This window comes from Tachypleus tridentatus, chromosome 9 (genome assembly GCF_004210375.1).
Source record: "Tachypleus tridentatus isolate NWPU-2018 chromosome 9, ASM421037v1, whole genome shotgun sequence".
Classification (NCBI taxonomy): domain Eukaryota; kingdom Metazoa; phylum Arthropoda; class Merostomata; order Xiphosura; family Limulidae; genus Tachypleus; species Tachypleus tridentatus.
The window spans coordinates 160,278,429-160,290,564 of NC_134833.1; the positions used below are offsets into that span (position 1 = coordinate 160,278,429).

At 32.5% G+C, this 12,136-nt stretch overlaps 1 protein-coding gene across 1 annotated transcript; it reads left to right on the forward strand.

Moving 5' to 3' along the window:
* Positions 1-603: 603 nt before the first annotated feature.
* On the forward strand, positions 604-11,635 carry LOC143226815 (putative RNA-binding protein EIF1AD). Its single transcript, XM_076458257.1, is given in 5 exon segments — positions 604-685; positions 688-704; positions 6,859-6,967; positions 9,635-9,743; positions 11,357-11,635. Coding segments are annotated over 5 exon segments (471 nt in total). The 5' UTR covers positions 604-618; the 3' UTR covers positions 11,526-11,635.
* The last annotated feature ends 501 nt before the right edge of the window (positions 11,636-12,136 follow it).

Genomic DNA, 12,136 nt, shown 5'->3' on the forward strand with positions numbered 1-12,136 from the left:
TGTTCCAACCCATTATCAGATCCTTTTGAGGACACCACATTGCTTCTGTGGTTCTTTCTGGTGTGTCCAGCTTTCCTCCTTCTCTTTTGGTTCTCTGTGTGGAGGCAACTATGATTGGATATGGTGAACCTGACTGTCCAAAAGCATAGAAGTTATGCTGTTTTTCACATGGCATTGGGGTTTAATTTCCAAGGTTGACTTGTATATAGCTCAATTTTGCTTAGTCTGAAAGCTACTTTTCTCAAAATTAAGAACATGCATATTGGCAATATTGTATTGAGATGAGGTTGAACCCTTTTCAACCTTGTAAAAATATAATCATTCTTAACTAATGAAAATTTGTAAAAAGGTTTTCATAAATGACACTAGTCTCTACTTTCTTGCATCCTAATATAGTGTGGAAAGTGTGAAATATAGTTATTTATTCAGCATTTTTTATTTATTTTCACATTACTTTCATTCCACCCATCTCTTAGGAAATTCATTGCCTTAAATGTAATTATGAATATTTTTAAATAATAGACAGTTGTATTGATTTCTCTAATCTATTTTTGTTTTTTTGTAGGATACTGATTATTCAACTAGTTGAAAAGAAGCATTTTTTACCAAAACTGGAAAATGTCCAAAATAACAAAGAAGAAACATGTAGCAAAGGAGGTTTTAGATTGTTTTGTGGTTCCTGAGGAGAGCAACAAATTGTTCGGGTATGTTGTGGTTTACGATGCTTTTAGCAGACATGTTTCATAAGGGTCAAGTTGAGGCAGATAACTCAATTACATTTATATCATACTATAATCAAACTTCTAGTAAGTTGTTAGTAAGTTTGAATTTCATAAAAAATTTGGTTAAATTATTTTTCAGAATATTGTTTTTTGTTTTATCTTATTTGCAGTGGTTTTAAACTACTAGTCTGTGGACTGTTACTGGTCTGTAGGGAGATTTTGGCCAGTCTGTAAGACAATTAAAAGAAAAATGTGTATCTTAGAATACAGCTCATTAAGTATATTGTTTTAAAGTATAATTTAAAAGAATATTAAACAGCAATCATTAAATATTTGTAATCAGAACTGACCAGTTTTAGAGCGTAAAGAACCACTAATGTATAGTTTTACGTAATTATTAGTTTGTGATGTTCAGTATACAGTGATAACGGGATCTTCCTGTATTGAGTGCTTACAACACAAGCCACTAGAATTTCACATGTCCTCTCTTGCAATTACAGTACCAACAGTACAGGATCTGAATATTACTTTTGAAAGTGCTATTGTAACAATTACTCTATGCCATTTAATGGTTTTGTTTAACATCCTAATAAATGTTCTCCTCAGGCTATTTCCTGTATCTGGGTGTTAAAGATGATAACTTTAACTTCCAGAATCTTAACTGGCTAACTTATACAGTGAGTCAGAGGTAGAAAACAGTTTCTCTTTTGACCTATATAACTTAGCTCAAACAACTTTTTACACTTGTATATTGCAAGGAGCAGTGGTGTTGCACTAGCATGTGACGTGGCATTCAAAGGAAACGTTTTTATTACTTCTTATCATCTTCAGCACTTCTCTGAGTTTGTTGTCTTTCAGTCTGATAGTTTTTGATTGAATTATTGTGTATAAATATATCATTGGTTCCTAACATAATTATCTGCATCATAACTTGGCACTGTCTGCTTATGAGTTGCATTTAATCTTTGTGATTTAGTACAATCTGATAAGGTTTAATGAGTGAAATGAGTCTTTTCTGTTACATTCCATTAACTTACTACTTTTATATTATTTTTTATTTTTTTCACACATGTAACTTCCACAGTTTTATTCACTGTGAAACAATATAATGTGACCTTGGTAGTTTGAGCTTCTAGCACTAAAGTGCCCTGTTTGTGTGCCCTGTTTATGTGCCCAATGATTGTTTTATGGAGTTGTTGTTTTTGGTTTGTACAATGAAAAGCACTTGCACTATTGCTGTGATCCTGAGACTCACAAGGGTCATGAGGTCTGACCCAAATATGTTATCCTGTTTCCTTCTTCTCTATGGTAATAGTTCCCTTTTATTATGGTTGCATGTATCATGATGGTAATGCTCCCATTTCTCTGACAAATTTGTCGAGGTTAGAAAGGTGTATAATCCTTTATTTTTGTAAATCAAATTCATGGCAGGAACTTAGGTTTAGAAATTTTTGTAGTCTCAAAAAAAAATTTTGAAGTCTGAAAGTCAACCCAGGATGGTCAGAAACTTTTGCTTCTCTTCACCCCACATTAGTGAAAAGGTTAATGGAAAACAAACTTTGATAGAGCCACTAGGCTTGGTTTAATTTAGACGTGTAGAGTAGATTGTTGGGAGATGTGAAAACAAGGAAGATGCCAACCCATGTACACCATGAGAGTCATGCAGAAACTGTCATTCTGTGGTCGGAGCAGAACACATGCATTTATTTATTTATTTGGTAATAACGTAAGTTGAAGAGCTTATTCAGTGAGGAGCAGAGCATTGCTGACTGAGTGAGTGTGATTATGTTTGAATGGATTTCTGAGAGAATAATCAATTTGAAGAAAAGAAAACTTTCTAAAGTTAACAAAATATTATGATTACAGAGTCTGATGGACCTTTTAGATTGACAGCCCTTTTCAGGGGGGCTGGAATAAAATTTTTTCTGTAATCTTAGAAATTTTGTTGCAGGGAGAACCCAGAGTACTCAGAGAAAATTTGCTTTTATGGGTCAGGCACCTTCTAATCTGCTTGATCTGTGCCCAGCATATGAAACTGAAAAGGAAACTTTCAAGTAATACATCTCTGCTAAACACTATTGATATCAGTGAATGGAGAGGTGTATATATTTCTTGTAGAAGGTATGGCTGTTAGGATGAGAAAGATGTTTGTTTGAACGTTTTTATTTTAGGCATTGTTGTAATATTTTTAGATTGGAATGTTAATGTAGTTATTAACAAGAGGTAAGCAAATGAGAGTGTTGACATAAATTTGTGGGGTGTATTTTGAAAGAGGAAGTGCCATTTTGATAGCTTTGAACTTTACCACTGAATATTTTCTATGATGTGTTAGGCATGTTACATTAATGTGGAATCCATAGATGCTTGATGTAGAATTTATAAACTTTAATGATTTTGTGGCTGTTACAGTTTTTGTTCATACCCCTGATTCAGTGGAGTTATGCCAGTGTAGTGCTTGTTTTCTTAAGAATATTTCTCTAAACAAGAATCCACAATAGGTGTGAGTTTACTGTGATTCTTAAAAATGTAGCAGTTGTTTTAAAGGTGACAGAGGTGTTATGTAGGGATGTAAGTTTGAGTTTTCTGACTTTGTTGTATTATATTCCTGTTTTCTTGTGAAATGACATTGCCTGCATCTTAATTGGATTGAAGAGAACTCTTACATTTGTTACATCATTTAATAAATTTACTTAATGCATCCTGGATGCTGTACAAGGCAGTGAGTGAATCACGTAATGTGTTCCAGATGCCAGCGTTATCTCCATATTGAGATATGGAGATATATACTAGCTTCAAAGGTATATATTATTTGTGATTGGAATCTGGACTAGTGGGCTGAGGATAGAACCATGGGCAACTCCTGCTTTTAATGGAAATGCATTGGGCATGCTGTTCTTGATTTTATTAAGTTCTGTTAGTGATAAAGCTAGAGAGCCATCTGGTGATGGTAATAGGGGTTTTGCTTTTAGTTAACTTAAAATATTGTGCCAAATAGTATTGAATGCTCGCTTTGAATGCCAAAAATGCTGCAATTGTGGTTAAACCCTTGATGTATAGATTTGGCTAATCTTACTAACAAGTTTGTTATCTGCATATATGTTATTGTTTAGGATGTTATTACTTTCTAAGTAATTAAGCAGTCTGTTGGATATTACTACTTTCATAAGTTTACCTAAGGTATTCAGAAGGCTTATACTTTTGTAACTGCTCTATAGGCTGGGGTCCAAGTCTTTTTTAGGGGATAACTTTTATTTGGACTTCAATCCTGATGGATAATATCTGGAAAATAAGGATATAGTGAATAGGTACAAGTGGTGTTTTAGTATGTTATCAGAACAGTTTTTGATTGTGTGTTTTTATGCTCTTTTCTCCTGGAGTTGTACATTTGAGTGTTTTAAGGACAATTTGTTATTTATAGGAGAGAGGTAGGACACATGTAGTAGTCACAGTGTTCATGTTGATAGATTAACTGGTAACGACAGGTTAAAAGCAGTATGATTGGTGATCATTGATGGTGTTAAAGTGTTCTCTATTGAAAGTAGAGTGCTTTGGTGTGGTGAAATTGTCAGAGCAGAAGTGTGTAAGCAGGTTGGATTTTTAACATCAGTGTGTGCTGTGAAACCATAGTGTTATTGTAGCCATTTTTAAACTTATGCCAGGTTGAATTTGGATTTGTCTATGGATTTACAGAATGTGTCTCAATTGTGTTGCTGCTAGGTTTGGATAAACTTGACTGTTTGTTTTGTTTATAAGGTTTTTTAAGTGACGTATTATGGTTTCTAATAACTTGGCAGAGAAGCATACTTGTTTTGTAGATTATGTGTGGTTTATTTCCTGTGTGAGTTTCAATAAATTTAGAATGACAGTTTTGTTGGGAACTGTGTTGTTGATTGCATTTATGAAAGTGTTGGTGAACAGGAAATCGTGGTTGTCTATAGGTGTTTGAAGCTCTTGTTATTTCAGGTTGCACATCATCAAGATTCCAGCTAAGGATTGAGAAATCTAAATGTGAGAAACATTGTATTATTTGAGTAGGATTGGACAAGTGGCAGGAATTGTAGGTCATGAAAGAAATGGGATTGTGGTTGCTGTGGATGTTGTTGTTGTGTACGTGAAAGTTATTTGCATGACGGATAAGGGAAAGGGACACTGTTGCTAAGTCAAGTTTATCTTGTGTCCCATTCAGATTGGTGAGTATCATGCTGTTATTGTTAGTGGATAGTTAATTGGTGTCTGTTAGTAGGTGATACAGAACCATTTCTGTTGATGGATGTGCAGTTGAGATCAGTGTGTTCTGAATTAAGATTACTGGTTATTTTTAGTTATCAACAAATCCAATCATCAGTTTATACATAAGAGTAATCCTGTTGTTTCCTCGAATCCTTCGTGTTATGTGTCACTTTGTCATCTTCCCTTTTATGGAGGTCCACCTTATAAATATCTGTACCACTCAGTTTTGATAATCTAAAGATTGTTGGTATCTGTGTAGAAATAAGCTGGTGTACACAAAAAACCAACACTTTTAAAACTAACATATTTTCTTTTTAAAATATAAATTTCTGTATGTACTTGCTGTCCCTCTTCACATCTAGTTTTAAGTCCCAGACACTTAATGGGCTTAGGTTTGGGGAATAAGCAAGTGTTGTTGATTTTCCCATTTCTTCAGAGGAGACTGTTTATGATGACATAACTAGTGGTCAAGAAAAGAAAAGACTAGTGTGGTTAGTTGTGTGTACACACTGAACTAGGTATTCGAAAGAAATGACTAGTGTGGTTAGTTGTGTGTACTCACTGAACTAGGTATTCGAAAGAAATGACTAGTGTGGTTAGTTGTGTGTACTCACTGAACTAGGTATTCGAAGGAAATGACTAGTGTGGTTAGTTGTGTGAACACACTGAACTAGGTATTCGAAAGAAATGACTAGTTTGGTTAGTTGTGTGTACACACTGAACTAGTTATCCGAAAGAAATGACTAGTGTGGTTAGTTGTGTGTACACACTGAACTAGTTATCCGAAAGAAATGACTAGTGTGGTTAGTTGTGTGTACACACTGAACTAGTTATTCGAAAGAAATGACTAGTGTGGTTAGTTGTGTGTACACACTGAACTAGGTATTCGAAAGAAATGACTAGTGTGGTTAGTTGTGTGTACACACTGAACTAGGTATTCAAATTTTTCTCTGTTTAATTATTAATTAAAAAAGAGCCAAAAATAATAAATAATTTCAATTGTTATAATGTAGTGCTTTTAACATGAAACAAATAGGTGTTAAGAATTTTGTGATACAATGAATTGTATGACAAAAGTTCTAAATAAACTTATACTGTAGGCTATTTGTTTAGTGCTGGTGGAAAAAGCAGTAATTTTCTTAGGTAGGAGGCTAAAGGGCATGAAACACTTGAACATAGTGATTATAAGGGGATCAGGGGGGTATACACCCCCTTCCAAAAAAAATGTGACATTTACTGACTTCAGGTGGTAGTTTCTAGAATATATGTGGTAAACATATGAACATGTAGTGCACAGCAGCCCTTCTAGTCATAGAAATGGGAGAATAGATGACTTATAGTTGTATTCCATTTTCCTCGACCTGGTATCATTAAAACTCTGAGTAATGGTTAATTTTCTTTCTTTACATTGCTCTCCAAAAGATATATTAATATAACACTTGTAATTGAGTTTTCCAGTAGTTCTAGATTGTAAAATAAGTTGAAGTCAAGAGAGTGTTAAATATGATTGATTACATTAGTAAAAACTTTGTAAGTTGTGCAGACAGTTTTGACGATTTAACCTTTATATAGTAAGTTATTGAATAAATGCTTTATTATGAAATTACACATAAATTTTGCAAGTTATGCAGTCAATTATTAAATAAATATTTATGCTTTCTTTCAGTAATTGTGGTATTATGGTTTATTCAATTAACAGTAATTATGATAAAGTAAAAACATACACAGTGAGGTATGTTTTAGTTCAGTGTCACACTTAGGCACTTTGGCACAACACTCTGTAATGCAGTTGACTATTGTCAGTGCTATAAGAATTTTTTTTTCTGACCACCAGCAAGTGTCACCTCATAAAGTAATGTTGAATTATATCTTATCTGTAATGTCATAATGTGATTTATTTATTTAGGTAATATGTGGTAAAGGTAATAATCTTCATGAAGTAGAATCTGATGTGGGAGAAAAATTCCTTGTCAGCATGCCAACCAAGTTCCGTAAGAATGTGTGGATTAAAAGAGGTTAGTTGTAGAAAAACATTCTACTTGGTCTTATGTTTTAACATTCATGTACTTTATAATTGATAATGTTTGGGGGTTAGTACTAGTGGAGATAAATGGAAAAAATATTTGGGATTTGTTATAGAACATCAGGTCAGAATGTGGAAGTTAACAAGGAAGTGTATACTGAGATCAGAATGGTAGCTGAAGATGTAATTGTGGGAGATTTTAATTTCAGAGGTATTGATGGAAAAAAATTTTGAGTCTGACATTGAGGGGGATAGGTTTTTGGAAATTGTTCATGACACTTTTATACAAAAACTGGTGATGGAACCTACAAGAGAGAAAGGTGTATTGGATTTAATATTAGTATTTGATGTGAATATAAAAACATTTAAGTACAAGCACTATTAGGTGTGGAAGTTTACTACACGTAGAACTGACAAAAACAGAATACCCTGCTTCAGACTGACAAAAACAGAATACCCTGCTTCAAACTGACTAAAACAGAATACCCTGCTTCAGAATTTTAGAAAAGCTAATTTTGATGGAAGACATTATCTGACTTTTGGTTGGACTAGAGGGTCAGGAGGGGATCTTAAAAAGATGTGGGAAGCATTTATGGAAAAATTGATATACGTACAGAACATAGATATTTCCTGATGAGAAAAGAGAAGGCAATGGATAAGTCAGTATGGTTTAAAACATATCAGGGATAAATGTAATAAATTAAAAAATTTTAAGCTACTAGAAATAATAATGACTTGGAGTGTCATAGTAAGTCCAAGAGAGCTGATTGAGAATGGAGTTAAAAGAGCAAAAACTACATGAAAGAAGGATGAAATAATAATACATTCTTTGTTTATATGATGGGTAAAAAAATGTTAGGATGGTAAAAATGGTAATGGAAGAATGATCTCAGAAGATGGTAAATTATCTGTTATCTTCTGTTTTTATGAAAGAAAGTACAAGTATTATACCTCAACCATAGCACTTGATGTATGAGGAAAATATTGATGTAAAATATATCATTTTAAGTTCTGAAATTGTAAAGAAAAAGATGGGAAACCTAAAAACCGATAAATTCCCTGGACCAGATAACTTTTATCCTGGAGTTGTAAAAGAACTTAAAGATTTTATGTTAAGTGATAGCTAATATGTTTTATAGATCAATAAATAGTGGAAGAGTATTAGAACATTGAGAGTTTGCTAATGTTAGTCCAATACTTAAAGAAGGTGACATTATCCAGGCAATTATAGGCCTAGTTAGTTTTACATAACTAGTTGGAAAGTTTTTATAAAGTGTGATTAAAGATACATCGTAAAGTCGCTTAAAGCAGTTTGATGTAGTGTTAAACAGCTGGCATGGCTTAGCTAAGGGAAAGTCTTATTTGATAAATCTCTGAAGGAATTACTTTGGATTTGGTTTACACTGATTTTCAGAAAACATTTGATATGGTGTCTAACAAAAAACTTGTTAAAAATTTTATATTTTTTGGGTGCAGTGTCGTATTAAATTGAATAGAAAATTGTCTGGAAAGCAGAGAGTGGTAATAAATGGAGTTAGATCTTGCTGGATCACAGTTGCACACAGTATCCATCAGGGTTCTGTGCTGGGTTCTCTGCTGTTTGACAGTACCCATCAGGGCTCTGTGCTGGGTTCTCTGCTGTTTGTAATTTATATTAAAGATATTGACCTTGGAATGACTAACAGAATTTTGAAGCTTGCATATGACAGTAATAATTGTGGGGTGGCTAACTGTATCAAAGATGCTGCAGACTTACAGGGAGGTTTAGATCATTTGATGCACTGGGTTAATAGATGGCAGGTGATGTTCAACTATACAAAATATAAGGTTAGGCATATAGGTTTTTGCAATATGTTAAATACTGTGGTTGAAGATCTTGGTGTTGTAATTGAAATACCATTTAAGTCATCTAAACAATGTACTGCAGCAAGCAACAGAGCTGATAGGAGTTTGGATAGCATTTGTAGAAATAATAAATATGAGGGATATTATTTTGTCATTGTATAGATCATTTGTAAGGCCTCATTTGGAGTACTATGTACAGTTTAGAAATATTAATTTGTTGAAAAAGGTTCAGAGAAGAGCAACTTGGAAGGATACCTGAGATGGTAGGACTATGTTAGAAGAGACTAGTCTCTAAACTTGTTTGCTCTGGAGAGAAGATGGGTCAGAGGGGATTTGATTTCGGTGTTTAAGATTATTAAGGGTATTGATAGTATAGATCCATCGAAGTTATTTTCTATTTAGTTGTTAAAATAATAGGACAAGGGGGCATAAATTTAAATTTTGGCAGCACAGGAGTCAACTGCATTTTAGACAGTATTCCTTTTTAAACAAGGTAGTTGGAATCAGCTGCCTTCAAGGGTGGTAGAGACAAAATCGTGAGTAGTAAGAGGTTGTTGTAGTTGGGAGTTGAAAGGGACCTCCTTAATAAACTCTTTTTTTATCCCTTTAAAATTTTGTGAAATTTGTGAAAAATCACTAGGACATTTGGTAACATATTGTTTATAGCAGTTTAACTATCCGTAAAGATTAGATCTATATTAAGTTGTACAATTAAGAAATTACAGCTTTCTGTGGTAGGGTATTGTGAGGTAAAACAATTATCTTATTAGGTTTTGTTTTCTCTTTGTTGAAGCTGATACTTTATTTGTTTTAGGTGACTTTGTAATAGTGGAACCAATAGAAGAAGGAGATAAAGTGAAAGCAGAAATTGTTTATATCCTGTATAAGGATCAGATCAAACATATTAAAAGTGAAGGCAAATGGTGAGCTTCCTTAGCTACTTATGAACAAGATGCACAAACAGAAGCACTAATTTACACTAAAATAGAGCTCCAGTGTCTGGTGTAGCTGGTTTGAGTTCTTTCAGAGGTGTTTTGCACACTTTTTCCATTATTCAAAAATAGAGTCAAAATAATGAGTAGCAAGTTTACAAAATGAACTTTAAGGCATTAAAATAATTGTTGTTTCTTATTGAGTGTAAGATATTAACATGAAAGGTGTTTTTGAAACGTGATATGGTGGAAAATCTTGTTCATGTACATAAACACCTGCACACCCTTGAAGTTTTATCTGCAGTTAGATTTTCTACAATATTTTATGAAACATTTATTATAAGAATAACAACAGTGTGCCAAATTGGTAATTATATGTGGAAGTTGGCAGTGTTTATTCTTAAGAATTTCAATTTCAGTTGGGAGATGTTTCATGTAAACATGCAGGTTGAAATAATTTCTTATGGAAACATTTTGTTAATTCTCTTAATAATGACATTAAAATTTTAACCTACAAGTTGTACAAATATTTTAAGCATAATAATGGGAAGGGTAAATGTGATTAATCTCTGTGTTGGCCACCAGGTGGTGTGATAGCCTGGTTGAAGGAGAATATTATGTTCATAAAATGTGAAGGTACAGATAAAGAAAACTGGCTTCATTTTGGTTATAAATAAATTATTTGAAGGATGCAAGAAAAATAAATAGAAAAACAAACAAGCATAAAGTAACAATGGATTTAGTTACCTTTGTTCAATCTGTTTAGTTAGCCAGTTCCTAAAGTTATTTGAACTGGCATTATGTGAATTCTTTTGACAGATAAAAATATTCATTTTAAACTGTACCACATAACTTGCAATGCCATAAATACCTTCATTTAAATAGAACAATTTTTTATATATGATAACAAGAAACCCACTTGAAGTAAAAGTGCATCTCAGGACGGCCAGTATTGACACTCTTACTAATAAAGCTGAGAAGAAGTTTGAAGTGTTGTTCTCTGTTTTATCAGTAAGTGTTAATACAAGCTGTTCTGAGATGTGTATTGTTATTTAGTTTAGAATTAGTTTCTAATGATTTTTGTAATAAATAAATAATGACTTTTTAAAGATAAGTTTTGTTTTATTTTTACAGTTTGATATTAACTATTTATTGCTGTCAATTTAAATGTGTAAAAGGTTTTTATAGTATGACAGAGATTAGAGGAAATACTTCATTCTCTTTGAAAGATGTTTTTCTTGAACATAAAATTAATTCAGATTGTGTGTTGTTAATGAAAGTTACAATTTTGTTAATATTTTATAATTTTTCGCTAGTTTCTTGTTTTCTTAAGATCTGCAATATTAATTTCATTCTGTACCAAGGAACCATTTTGTTTTGTCAAATTTTAATTAATTAATTGTCAAATTTTAATTAAATTTAACAATTAGGGTTACAAAGTTGGGATTCTGTTTATGTTTTTAGCTATAATTATTGTAGTCTTTTTATTGAATATTTGTTTATTCTATTAGTTAATAGACTTTCAGAAAATTGGAATAAAAAGAAGTGATTTCAAACATTGATTTCCTTTGCTATATTTTAACATTTTATTTTCTTATGATTAGGCCTGTTGAATTTGAGGAAACCAAAAATCTGGAAAACAATTGCTATGATTCAAATGCAGTTTCAGAGAGTGACGATGAAGATTTATTTGTAAACAGAAACAGACCAGATATTAGTTACAATGATGACTCTGATTCATCCTCAGAATCAGAAGATGAAAGCTGTGAATAAAGTTACCTATATAATTGTGACATTTTTATTTTCTGAAAAACATATTTTGCAAAATACATTTCTCACAGTTGTATGTTGTTTTTGCACTAATTAAATATTTTCTATCAACATTCAAAGTTGCAAAAGTATTAGATATTCCAATAAAAGTTGACTTTTTAAAATTTACTAAATCAATAAAACACTGTTTAAAGAAGCTCAACTTTCTGTAAGCAATCTGTTGAAGTTATCAAAACTGTTGGCAAAAGACATACTGAAACTAATGCAGTGTCTTTATTGGTCACTTCAGAGATTTGTGGAAGGAGTATTTCCGTGCTTGTAATTCATAGTTTTTCGGTTAATATTCTGTATGGGAAGACAGCCAACCTATTTTTCTGGCTGAACTCTTTGGGGGAGGATATTTCATTATTTTCATAACAGATTAGGTACTGTTGAAAATTTCGTTTAAAAAGAATCGTAAAACACAGCTTCAAAGTCGCTTGCTGTTGTGCTCTGTAGTTTGCCTATGGTCTTGAGTTTTTCTTCAAGCTGTCAATGGATATGTAAAATAGTGTGTTCTAAATTTCAAGTTAATAATTGATTACAGGAAATTAAATTAGTTGATCATGTTTTCT